The sequence below is a fragment of the Achroia grisella genome, unplaced genomic scaffold, assembly GCF_030625045.1.
Source record: "Achroia grisella isolate CSIRO2021 unplaced genomic scaffold, CSIRO_AGI_Agris_v1 utg3654, whole genome shotgun sequence".
In the NCBI taxonomy this organism is placed as follows: domain Eukaryota; kingdom Metazoa; phylum Arthropoda; class Insecta; order Lepidoptera; family Pyralidae; genus Achroia; species Achroia grisella.
The window spans coordinates 164,007-177,260 of record NW_026712822.1 but is presented as its reverse complement, the minus strand read 5'-3'; the positions used below and the strand labels follow the sequence as shown (position 1 = coordinate 177,260).

Genomic DNA, 13,254 nt, shown 5'->3' with positions numbered 1-13,254 from the left:
AGCTTGTCTACTTGTATTCATATTATTGTATAACTTTAACACATTTCTTTTATTATTGTACACACCATACATATCACAATGAAATAATATATTAATTTTTGTTTTGTATAATTTATTCTCGGCGGATTATGTTTGTAAGTTTACCTGTGTTGGCGAGGGTGTTCAGTTGAGTTGCGTGCGATTTGGATTGCTTTGTGTGTTATTTATATTGTAAGTGAGGATCGTATTATGTTCATGTTCAGGAGGACAATGTAAGTTACCATAAGTGACCGTGTACGGTGAGTCATTTTTACTTTAAAATTTTAATAATAATATATGGTTTTATACAAGTATGTTGTTTTTATATCACCGTGCCATTTTATAAACCGCGGGCGATCGACTGAAATACTTTATCGGCGTTATCAGAAATCAGTACATCTTAGAGATATACTATCAAGATTGAAAATTCTTAATTGTTTTTTGGTAGATAACAACAAACAGCAGTCACAATTAGGATTTGAGTTGCAGGCGATTTGTTGAATACGTTATTCTTTAACTTGTCTAACTTATTCAAGCAGAGGCAGATCTACCTAAGGGCTTTTTGGGCTGCAGCTCATGGCCCCGATTATACAAAGGGCTCCTAGTCCCCATTGAAACAATATTTAGAATATAAAAAAATATATAGTGTTAAAAACCCATCATAACCCATGCAAGTGCGAGACTATTGAAAGGAACGGGGAATTTCTGGTGTATTTTTTTAGTTGAATAATATCATTAGGTAGGCCCCTAAGTAGATTTAGTCCAGGGCCCCACAAATTCACGATCCGCCCCTGTATTGAAGTAAACATTTCCATGACAATACAAAGTATTTACAATAGAAATAGAAATTATCTTTATTCAAATAAACTTAAGTCGCAGGTTCGATTCCGCGCACAATGTTAACATTTGTATTTGTATATTATGTATGTATCTAAAACAATAAATTTAAGTATTACTACGACTGATTTAATCTTATTGTATATTTATATTTGACCCAAAAAAATAGTGCTGGTTGGTAGTTTGTATTCACACGTTTCGACTTGTAAATGTAAACTTACAAGGATTATTTAAAAGAGTAACACACAAGTTTCTTGCTCGTTCTTCTTGTGATGACAGCTTTCCGAACGAGTGGTAGATAAAAAAATTGTTATGACTATTCAAAAGTGCTTAAATTAAGTTTATTTGAATAAATGATTTTCTATTCTATTCTATTTTACTATCAGTTGCATAGTACAACACAAGCTCTGCTTAGTTTATGACTTGATGGCTATTTAGGTCTTATGACCTAAATATAAGACCTAAATATTATTTAATATTTCTTGTTTGTGTGACAAGAAATTGTCGTGAAATTTCTGTTTTTTCTATTTCTCAGTAACAAACATAAATATAATAACGTAATATCTAATATTTTTAATATTCGTCGGCACAGATTATATCAATTTATATATTAAAAAGATAATATCAAATTATTTGACATATAGGTGGCAGAAATATAGTCTATTTACAGGTTTTGAGTGGATAGAATTTTATCATGATATCTTAATGAATATCGAATTAATGTTTATTTTTAAAAACTATAATGATTGTACAGTCTGCTAAAAAGTGGAAAGCTATATGTTTATACAGAGACAATTATTTTATACCGATTTGTAAAAAAATATGTGTATCGAGTGTACTTGTAAACACAAGTGAGGATGGGTGGCCGCGCGGAGCCAGCGCTTCCCGTTGACGATCTGTCTAAATCTGAGAAGGACGTGCTTCGGGATTACTACAGTGCCAGCAATTACGTGGTCTCGCCTGGTGGACTGCTGAAAGTTGCTTCTGTTGTAAGTATTATATTGTAAAAAAAATACAAAGTAAAAAAAAAATACGAGCTGAGTTTCTTGTCAGTTCTTCTCATCTCGAAATCATTCCGAACTGACGGTAGATTTGACATATCATAAGAGTCTGTAATAGACCTACATGAATAAAGATATTTTGAATTTTGAATTAGAATTTACAGCTAAATTATTTCCGTTATGACTCAACAAATTTGACGACCTCGGTGGTCTAGCGGTCCAGCACACCGCTTTACGTCCGATGGTCGCGGGTTCGATTCCTCGCACGGCACAAACATTTGTATTCATGAGTATGACTGTTTGTATTGGTCTGGGTGTTTTCTATGTATATTATGTATGTATTTACGAAAAAAAAAAATATCTATGTACTTGTATCAGTTATCTAGTACCCGTAACACAAGCTTTAGATAGCTTAACTCGGGTCTAGATGGCGCTGTGTGAATTGTCCTGAGATTATTATTATTATTATTATAATTATATGTATTGTATTGTAATGTATGTTGGACTCCAGTCTCCGCAATTAGCCTCTCATTCGGGCCGTTGTGCGTGTAGAGCCAGACTACTACAGTAGCCAGCCAAGCTCCTCCCAAAAGCGCAGAAGTCTGGTGTCTTCACAGGCTTCACGGAGCGACCTCACCGTTCCGAGGATTTGTTTTCGTTGTGTGGCCACTGCAAGCACTCCAGCATTACGTGAGCGGCCGTTTCTTCGGTTATAGAAAAGTGTAATAAGTAAATATAGGAAAGATAAGATGGTTCGTTAGTTAGAAATATCTGTCGCCTATATACATGAACAGCATCGGACATCACGTTATCATGTGACAACCGTGATACCACTCATGTTATCATTCCATAGGACTGTATGTGTGTAGTGTGTACACACTCACTGTTTAGTTAGTAGTTATACAACTACTAACTAAATAGTGAGTGTAGTACAGTTCTCGGAGAGAGGGAAATACCTAAAGCATCACAATCTAAAATGACTAAGTAACAATATATATATGAGTCTGTGACCCATACAATCTGGATGCTATGATGTATAAATGATAAGTCTGGGCTGTTTTCCAAATTGATATACTGAGTACACGCTGATCGAGTGTGGACTGGATGCTTGCTTGTGAGTATTTGGTGTATTGAAGGAAAAATGGTATGTGTGGGCGTTATATGGACGCGGAGAGGTGTAAAATGCTGACGGCTGTACGGTGACGCACCGATTTTGATGATTATTATACTCAGATGATTGAGCTGAAGTATCTACTACGATTATTCCTTTGTGTTTATGAATATTCGTATAATATTCAGTTACGGATCTTGATGATATAGTCGTAGCGTCTAAATGTACGCTGGTTCTAACAATAGTGTAGCACCAAGAATGAATGTGGATTGTTGTACCAATGCTGGTGCAATGTTTAATTGGAATATTTTTTATGCTCTGAATTTGTATCTGATATTGCTTAACGAATGTCACAAAGTGATGACTGTAGATTTGCAACGATTTGTACGGAAAAGAGGAAATTGTTTGGATTTTACGATACATAGATCACTGTATTTAAGGAGGTATAGAATGTATGTTTAATTACTGTGTAATAGATATTAACACTAAATTATACCTGCTACTTTTTCAAACTTTGATTTTGGCAAAAGCATCAACGTGCCAATTCATAAAAAAAAACAAAAATCATTTTTCTCAAATTTAGTACACTGGCAAATATACAGTAGTGCCAAGCCATAAAAATACATTTTGACATTGGTGGCATCTCTAAAATGTTAAAGGAATGGCAATACTTGAAGACTAAAAGACTAGTATCCAAGGTCGTTAATAAATTATTAAGAAAAAGCGAATGCATTAATGCTATATTTAAATCTTCTAAACGGAACAGAGCTTCCAAATTAGGCCATACAGGATCTTACGCAGAAGTAGTTAATATTGATCGATTTCTGGTAGTGTCGTGTAGTCGTGTCAGGATGGAGCGTGGTGTTAAAGTCCTCGTGGCGGCAGGTGACGGCAGCAGTGGCGACAGCACTGTTGTTGAACAGCCGGGGCTGCGACGCAGCGCCCGGGCTGGCGGCCAGTGCAGCCAGCGTGGCGCTGGCGGCGGCCGCGCTTTCAGCGCTTCTCTACAGCGGCGCCCTGCTGCGACTGCCGTTGCGAGCGCCTCAACTCTGGCTCTACATTGTCAGTACTCCTCACCATAACATTCATAAGTTGCTTCCAAATCCGGCTCGAAGGACCAAAGATTGTGGGGGTTTAAGCCCATAGTTCCGTGGTAATGATAATAAAAAAATATATCACCCTGGACAATTAACACAGCGTCATCTAGTACCACGGTAAGCAGAGCTAGTGTTATGGGTACTAGACAACTGATATAAATAAATAAATAGCCCTGGACAATTAACACAGCGCCATTTAGTACCACGGTAAGCAGAGCTAGTGTTATGGGTACTAGACAACTGATATAAATACATGGGATACATTTTTTTGTAAATAAATACATATTCTATATAGAAAATATCCAGACCGATACAAACAATCATATTCATAAATACAAATGTTTGTACCGTGCGAGAAATCGAACCCGTAAAGCGGTATGCTAAACCACTATGCCACCGAGGCTGTTGTATATGAGTGTGTGTTTCCAGGATATAATATTATCGACTGTGCTCGGCGTGCTGTTACTGGTGTCTGCCATAATGAGCTTGACGACGTGCGAGCTGACCCGGCCCGTCGACTACATGCACGGAGTGAGTTTGTAATTACTGATGTTGAATTTAACACTGTTATTTCGGAAAGCCTGTCACTGGCGTAGTGTATTTTATAAATTGTATCAACATATATATATATATATAGTATAGTATAGCCCTAGTTTGGTAGCTATAGAAATAAGTAATCGTTCAGGGCAATTCATACGGTCCTATCTCGTCCCAAGCTAAGCAGAGCTTGATAGACAGCTCATGGAATAAATAAATACATTTATTTTTGTAAAAACACAGATGAACACAAACAATCATGCTCATTAATACACAAGCATGCAGAACACTCAGGAAACTGAACAGCTTTTCCAAGAAAAAAGCCTCAATAAACTTTTTTATCTGTTTGATCTAAATTGAGTAAGTGACCACGTTGTTTATTTACACTCAGAGGACGGTCATAAAAAAAATTCCTATGGAATAAGTGCCGCAGGGTTATAATAGCTCGTGCTTTGGACTGCGTGTTCATGACCAAGTTACAAAACTCAAGTTTGTCTTTGTGTAGATACCAACGGCGGATCCAGGGGGGTCATGGGGGTCATGACCTCCCTGAGCTGGTTCCAGGACTTAGGTGGACCACTAATTGAACATAATGATTTCATTTATATATTTTGACACCATACAGATTTTAAGTAACTACTTACCTTCAATATTTAATTAATTTAATATAATAACTTTGTACATTATTAAAGTACCAACTTTTTACTTGTATCTATTGTTATCAGAATTAAGTTATAAGTTCTTGACTTGACCACGACTATGTGACCCTCTCCTGGCGCCAAAGCTGGATCAGCCCTTGGTAGATACAGGTGTTAATTTTTTATATAGCCGCTGACCATTGTGAGCGCCAGCATGCTGGTGGGCAGCGCAGCAGTCACGTACGGCGCAGTGTCGAGCCGCCAGCACGGGTTGCAGTCCCGGCGCTAGCCGCCGCGGGCTGACGTCCGCGAGCATGACGCGTGACGGGCGGCGTTACGTTTAGTGTAAATCATAGACAATTATTTAGTAATTTAGTTGCTCGACTGCATTCTTGGACATTTGTATACATCATTATTTTAGTATCATGTTTTTGTCTAGCTTAATTGTTATGTTTTTTTTTTGTATGTGATAATGGAATGGTGCATCCGCCTGCGCTAACGGTTTACGCTGGCGGGGCACCAGTGGAGGGTGATAATATGAGCATGAAGTCAGGTCAGTTAGCCCATCGTGACAAATTCACCAGGAATTTAACACGATGGTTTCCAGGGGGAACCGCGTGGAGGTCAACCTGATATGGTACATTGCTAGTAATGGGTTCATTAGTGCCTAACTTACTTATTTAAACAAAATACCTACCTCATGTTATAATTATAATAAAGTAAGAAACGAAGAAGTACTACACAGGGTAAAAGAAAAAAGGCAAATATTGAACACAATAGAAAATCGACGAGGAAAAATGTTGGGATACTTAATACGGCACGATGATTTTATGAAAATTATTATTGAGGGGAAAATAGAGGGAAAGAGGGGGAGGGGAAGACCAAGGCACAGCTACATCAAACGAATTAAGAAGAAAATGAGAGTCGTGTCATATCAAGAATTAAAGAGCATGATGGAAGATGGCGGAAAGTGGCAAGAGTTGCACCGACAAGAGCGCAGCTCTTAAATTATGAATGAATGAAATAATTATAATATTAATACATAATGTACATAATTATTATTTGCACAATTTGACCCACTCAACACTTCCTATGCCACGCTGTATTGGGTTGACTGGAAGAGATCTCTTTTAGAGATAAGTCCTCCTTTGTTAACGTTAGTTCTAATTAATATACTTATAAAATGTATTTAAGTGCAATAAAGAATATATAATAATTAATTTAGTTATTTTTAGATAATATAAGATACTTAAAAAAAACAATCAAAAGAGGAATAAAAACAAAATAAAAAAATAATCGGTCCCCACGCAAGGCACAACGCGTAGTAAGGTTTACGTAGTTTTTCTTATGTATAGATGCCCTAGGGGCTATGATCTAGCCACCCGGGGGTTGTTGCCCCGGAGTAGATGCCCCAACCTTCACCTCTGGGGGGGTTTGATTTGGTCTTGATGTTTAGGAGATCTGCCAGCACATAATTAGCAGAATAACTACTTCTACTCTGCGCAGGAAAATAATAGAATCAATGAAACAAAATGCTAAAACAAAATATAGTTTATTGCGAAATCAAAGTATAAAAATAATTATATCTTTATATACTATGTACATATATTTACCTTTTATTTACATACAATAAAACAATACAGGTCATGGGTATACAGTATTTTTTTTTAAACAATGGCTTGGGTAATTTATTTCTCTTTTAAGTGAATTGTTAAAAATAAATGATAATCACTGGACTTGGTTTATGGAGCTGAGGTATACAGAAATAGCTGTACTTATATGACACTACACGGGTTGATTTCCGTTACCACGCGGTTGGGGGGGGGGGGGGGGTATAGAATAATGGCACTATGCAAAATGTACATATATGCTTGTCTTGTAAAGCATTGAAAGTTTTAAATTTAATTAATTTTTTTTTTCCTTTAAAGTTTTAACAAAAATATACACAAGTATTATATGTCATTATAAAAGTATTTAGATAATGATTAAGACGTCGTGGTTAATTTAATTGACTTATATAAAAGGAGGCAATGTTAGCTTTAATTTTGAAAATTTAAATTTATCTATTTAATGAACAATATATTCTGGATAATAAAGAAATTGAAGACATGAAAACGAAATAGTGGGTAATACACTAATTTTAAAATAGTAATTTTTTAAGTGTTACTATATCTATTTTATGACCATAAATTATGCTATTTTATTTATCTAGATAACAAAATATATAATTGTGATTTCAGATTTAACAATGTACAATGCCTATATTCAGAGTTGTATATAATAAAAAGTTATCTATAACCAGCACCAAACATCTATATCTAGAACTAATTAAACATTTGTAATGACAAGGTTAGTTGACTAACACTACTTAAATAATATTGGCTGCCACATCATCCTCAGTCACAATGTTGAACAATATTTGTATTTATAAAATTCTAATTGTACTTAAGTTTGATCAATGAGAATGAAAAATTACAGAAAAGTTAATAAAAACAGTGACAATTTCTTCACTATGATGTTTTTTTATTGGGTTGCTTGGGCCATTATCAGATGTTTGTAGCACCTGTAGCACTGCGACCTACAAAGATCTATTGTGCTCGCCCTTTTTTAAAGTTCGCTACAGTCGCAGGGACAAGGATTGAAGTATATATATATATACTATGATTAGTAATATGTGTTAACTATATTTTATTGTAATTTAACTATTACTCCCTGTGTACAAGCAGTATGCCTGTTTTAAATTTTTATTACCCTTATACACATGATTCGAAAGATTTATTAAACACATTAACATCCCTATGTTATGAACTCCTTAACATCCCTGTGTACCTATGAACTTATAGGTACATAGGGATGTTAAGAAGCTCCGTAACCGTAACCGAAACTATCGGATATCCGATATAAAAAAAATATCAGTAACCGTAACCGAATCCGAAATAAAAGTTTCGGATAATACTGGATAGGGGTGGAGCCTAATTGAGACACATTATGTAATAGTAAGTAATTTTATTAGCTATTTGTATTTTACTTTTGAAATTTCTTAAAAAATTAATATATGTTATCCGGATCTAACGGATAATCTGAAATAATTTTATATCCATATCTGGTATAAAAATCATTATTATATCCGAAACCTATCCGTATCTAAAATTTCATATCCATAACATCCCTGGTACACATACACTAATTTTTGAACTTTTATGTATAAAATTACAGGCATCACCTCTATAACAATATATACTATACATTGGTTACAGATTTTTAAATTTTACTACAATTTATCACAAATGCAACAGAAATTTATCACAGTAATATTGCCTATCAAAATTCTTATAAATTTTGGTATATTACATATTATTTTGCCTAATGTTATACCTATGTTTAGCTAGAGACAAATACCAACACCAGTATATTTTGTTGATATCACATTTAACATTTATATTTTCACTTTTTTTGTACACATTGCAATTAACTAAACCAAGACTCAATTCTAATTAAATTTATTGGTGGGGTGTGAAATAAGAGTTAACAGATTCCACAACACTCTCTGGGACAGGTTTGGCTGCGACACCGGCTATTTCTAAGCCCAGATTTTCAATTTTGTGTGCTGTTGTGTTGCCGATAGCAAAGTGTGGCAATGTAGAGAGCTTGTTGTTGAAGGTCTGCAGCTGACGATGAATGTACTCGCACCCCGACGGGCTGAAGAACACCATGCAGCACGGGTCCTGGTCCCCCTCGTTCAGTGCTATCAAATCTTCTTTAAGACTCTCGTTCTCCTTGGTTTCATACACCGTCACGGAATCTATTGTAATCTCCTGCATCTGCAACATGTTGGGAAGGGTCTCCGATCTCAGGTTGCCACATGGAAATAAAAATTTTGAAGTCTTTGTATTCTCGTTACTGATTAATTTGGCTAGGTTTTCGGCATTACCTGCAGTGCTTCCCAGCGGTTCCAGGCCTAGTGAAAGAGTTATTTTTTGACTGCTCACAGGGCCTACTGTGTAGACTTTTTTCATATTCCATGTTACAAACTTGGAGGGATCCCAACATTTGGACACGGCGTCTATGGCGCGAGGGCTGGTCAGTATTAGGCCCTCGTACTCGTTAAGTGCAAGTTTATCTTTGAGAGCGTCAAGGTTTATGAACGAGAATCGTAAGGGTTCCACAAACACCACTTGGTAGTTGTTCTCAGTGAAAGCTCTTTCGTAATCTTCTGATGCACTTTTGAATAAAACAACTTTCTTCATGTTAATGTCGATGCGTAACCGTAGGCCTACTGATAGCTACTCAACAAATCCTTATTCTTTATTTCAACGGCGAGCTAGTTGACCCTGAGGAAGGAGGATGTTATTATTGTAAAACGCTGGACGTTCACGAGTCAACACATTCGATTAAACAGGTAATTTCCATGCATAACACTTTAGCACTTACATGATGTTTACAGAATAGACAATTGACACAATTAAAAGTAAAACAACTGAAGTTAGTCTTAAATGAAATTAATAATGTAACAAAAACTAAGAAAGCTAAGTATTTAATATATAAAAATATTTAAATAATGTTAAGGAAAAGAAATTATGAAGAATTGAAAGTTTATTAGAAATTAGAATAAAGTTTTTTTCCAATGACAACTTGTTGAAGTTGACAGTTTTATCTGACTTATCTTGTCAGTTTTTTTTTGTTTTATTTATCCTTAATGGAAAGGCAAACAGTCTAAGCCCATACAGCCGTTGTCTTTGGTATCATTTCTGTATTTTATTATCTTGTCAGTTTCAAAGGACTGACTTACGATGAGACGACAAACTGAATGACAATATGTGGTGCAAATGTCAGTCCTAGCTTCTTTATAAGAATTTAAGGCGCTGGATGCAACGTATAAAAACAGAGTAAAATGCAAGTTTTGGTAGTGACAATAGCTTTTAAATCTAGAAGAAAAAAATCCGACGTTTACTCTGTCAAGTATTTATTAAATAAATTTATTTTGATAAAGTTCACATTTACATATTTCGATAAGATTCCAAAAGAAAACTAACCAGTTTAAGTTCGATACAGAATCTACCTTACTTGACATAATTTACTGGCGATGTGAAGCGGGAGTCGATGTTTGTGGCTCCCGATGCCGTTGAGCACATGTTCAAGCGGGCTTATCGTGACAGCGCTGGTGGCACTGCTTTTTCTACCAGCGCAGTATTACGTACCAGACTTGTACTCCAAGTCCGAGGAGGAATTCGAAACACCACAGACTCCCACTGTTTCCCCGCCAACAAACGCTTGGTTCGACCTTGCATTCACTCATTTTCCCCCTCTAGACATATTTTTTACACTCGTACTATTGATGTCAGCCTTCCTTACGTATATATGCGAATGGATTCAAAGGAAAATAATGGAAAGAAGAATAGTCAAGGTGATTTATAATTTCCGTCATTGTAACTGTTATTTATTAACGTATATGAATCTTGTGAATTATGAGTACCTACATTAAAATTATATTATATGATGAAGGTACTGTAAAAACCTTTTTATGTTTACACAGTAACTGTTTTTTAACATAAAAGATATATGAACCTCAAAACTTTTGCTAGAGTAACATACTAATATAATATAATATAATATGAAGATAATATAATTTCTACTTGGAAATATAAATAATATTTATTCAAATAAACTTAATTTAAATACTTTTGAATAGTCATATTTTTACTATTCTACCGCTCATACCGGAACGCATAGTCACAAGTAGAACCAGCAAGAAACTTGCGTGTTCTTTAGTGTTGTTCGGAATTATTTTTTTTAGAATTGTGTAAAAGCCGAATAGCAAAGTTGATATTAATAAATTAATAGTGAGTTTAGTTACAAAATAAATCAGCCATGTTATCAGAGCAGACCAGTCCTACAAGCAGCACTCGGTCACGAGTAAAAATAAATACTTGTTACAGTTTCTTTATACATATATATATATATATATATATGTATAATGTATATATTTATTGGGTTGTTTAGGCCATTGTTAGGTGCTTGGACCTGTAGCACTGCGACCTACGAATCTACTGTGCTCACCCTTTTTTAGAGTTCGCTACCTAGACCCGTCAGGGACAAGAATTCAAGGATATTCTTAAGAGCGATGGTTTTTATCTCCTCATGAAAGAGTGTAAACTTTCCAAAGAAGATATATCGTTTATGCATGAGTGGGTTACAACCATATAAGTTGTGTAGTGGCGTTTCCTCTTCAGTTTGGCAAAATCTGGAGATTTTTGTTCTTTATATTTCTGTGCCTTCTGTGTGTGCTCTTAAATGCAAATAAAAGATGTATCTGTCTATCAAGCAGTTGAACCAGTACTTGTTTGCGAGCGTGGAGCGTCTCCGCGAGTGGGACGCCCGCCACGAACAGCTGGAAGCGACTCTGAAGATGGTCCAGAACGCCACCGCGGAGTACAACCTACTCATGTACTTACTCCTGCGGAAGCACCGCTGCTTGGCCGCGCACACAGGTCCCCCCTCCAACTGCTTCTTCGATAAGGAGTTCGAGGATGACCTTTTTTTAAGGAGCCCTACGGTCGAGCAGCCAGCGCTGTGACGAGCTGTATTATATTTAATATTTCTGATTCGTGTTTGATTGTTGAATATACTTATATAGCATTGTTTTTAGTATCTTTAATATTATATCCCAGTGATCGAGGATTATGTTGTAAGGAAAGTGTATAATATGAACGTGGATGGATGGAGAAGAAGAGGACGCCCTAATAAAAGATGGATTGTGTGAAAGATGATATGAATAAAAGGAGAGTATGCTCAGATATGACGACCTATAGAGAGCCCCAAATAATGGGATAAAGACAAGCCCATGAAGACGAATATTATATCCCAGTGTTTTTTTTGATGATAATGGAATGGTGCACCCACCTGCCCTAACGGTTTACGCTGGCGGGGCACCAGTGGAGGATGATAAGATGAGCATGAGGTCAGGTCAGTTAGCCCATCGTTACAAATTCACTAGGAATTTAACACGATGGTTTCCAGGGGGAACCGCGTGGAGGTCGACCTGACATGGTACATTGCTAGCAATGGGGTTATCAATCCAATGTGGATTGATAACCCCTTGCCCCCTATCCCAGTGAGTTGAAAAGGCAAAAAATAAAACAAATAATAATATACATATATACATATATCCCACTATATAATAATGCGTTGCGTTAGGGATACTAGACAACTGATATAAATACTTAGATATTTTTTTGTAATTATACATACATGTTATACATAAAAAACAGACCGATACAAACAATCATACTCATGAATACAAATGTTTGTACCGCGCGAGGACTCGAACCAGCGACCGTCGGAGGTAAAGCTGTATGCATTTAAATCGGTCTGGGTGTTTGTATATTATAAAATTGAGTATTTATACCAGTTGTCTAGTAACTATAACATAAGGTTTGCTTACCGCGGGACTAGATGGCGCAGTGGGTCATTATTATAAGAGAATTATATAGTACTAGCTTTTGCCCGCGGTTTCGCTCGCGTTAATTTATCCCCTTAGGGGTAGAATTAATCAAAATCTTTTCTTAATAAATTATAACGTTATCCGCAAACAAACTTATTCTTGCTAGATATTGCTGTTATCTATAAATTCATCTATCCTATAATAGGCTTTTTTTACATAACATTTGTTTAATAGAAAATTTGAATGCCTCTCTGTAAGATCTAGAGTAGATTCTGGCAGTTTATTATAAAATCTTACTCAATTACCATAGAATGAATTACTTTGTGTAGACGGCATTTAGGTACAATTAGCTTATTTTTATACGTAAGCGTAAGTTTGTACTTGTACAGTTTTTAAGTTTGTTGAAATTATCTAAGTGTTGGTCGAGACGATGTATATTACAGATGGTAATAAACTGACAATATGTACATAGAAATAATGATCTTATATACTAAATAACAATAGGAAAATGTAAGGTGGGGTGACACAGTTTAGACACGGCAGTGCTTAGTAGACAATATTGGATTTGTCTTAC

The 13,254-nt window shown here is 35.8% G+C and overlaps 3 protein-coding genes across 3 annotated transcripts; 2 read left to right on the top strand and 1 right to left on the bottom strand.

Annotated features, from left to right (window-relative positions):
• Nucleotides 1-1,712: 1,712 nt before the first annotated feature.
• On the top strand, nt 1,713-7,069 carry LOC131844025 (uncharacterized). Its single transcript, XM_059192810.1, has 4 exons — nt 1,713-1,844; nt 3,853-4,029; nt 4,494-4,595; nt 5,430-7,069. The coding sequence occupies exons 1-4, from the start codon at nt 1,713-1,715 to the stop codon at nt 5,526-5,528; spliced, it is 510 nt and encodes a 169-aa protein (XP_059048793.1). The 3' UTR covers nt 5,529-7,069.
• A 1,659-nt stretch (nt 7,070-8,728) lies between these two features.
• Nucleotides 8,729-9,829, bottom strand: LOC131844023 (uroporphyrinogen-III synthase-like). The gene is made up of 2 exons (XM_059192808.1): nt 9,671-9,829; nt 8,729-9,570 (listed from the first exon to the last, which is right to left on the bottom strand). The coding sequence occupies exon 2, from the start codon at nt 9,484-9,486 to the stop codon at nt 8,740-8,742; it is 747 nt and encodes a 248-aa protein (XP_059048791.1). The 5' UTR covers nt 9,487-9,570; nt 9,671-9,829; the 3' UTR covers nt 8,729-8,739.
• Nucleotides 9,830-10,162: 333 nt separating this feature from the next.
• Nucleotides 10,163-11,870, top strand: LOC131844024 (uncharacterized). Its single transcript, XM_059192809.1, has 2 exons — nt 10,163-10,643; nt 11,565-11,870. The coding sequence occupies exons 1-2, from the start codon at nt 10,356-10,358 to the stop codon at nt 11,811-11,813; spliced, it is 537 nt and encodes a 178-aa protein (XP_059048792.1). The 5' UTR covers nt 10,163-10,355; the 3' UTR covers nt 11,814-11,870.
• Nucleotides 11,871-13,254: the final 1,384 nt, after the last annotated feature.

Coding starts and splice junctions, on each gene's coding strand:
- LOC131844024 (XM_059192809.1), top strand. CDS start 10,356: ATGCCGTTGAGCACATGTTCAAGCGGGCTTATCGTGACAGCGCTGGTG. Junction 10,644..11,564: donor TGGAAAGAAGAATAGTCAAG/GTGATTTATAAT, acceptor TCTATCAAGCAG/TTGAACCAGTACTTGTTTGC.
- LOC131844023 (XM_059192808.1), bottom strand. CDS start 9,486: ATGAAGAAAGTTGTTTTATTCAAAAGTGCATCAGAAGATTACGAAAGA.
- LOC131844025 (XM_059192810.1), top strand. CDS start 1,713: ATGGGTGGCCGCGCGGAGCCAGCGCTTCCCGTTGACGATCTGTCTAAA. Junction 1,845..3,852: donor TGCTGAAAGTTGCTTCTGTT/GTAAGTATTATA, acceptor TCGTGGCGGCAG/GTGACGGCAGCAGTGGCGAC. Junction 4,596..5,429: donor CCGTCGACTACATGCACGGA/GTGAGTTTGTAA, acceptor TTTTTTATATAG/CCGCTGACCATTGTGAGCGC.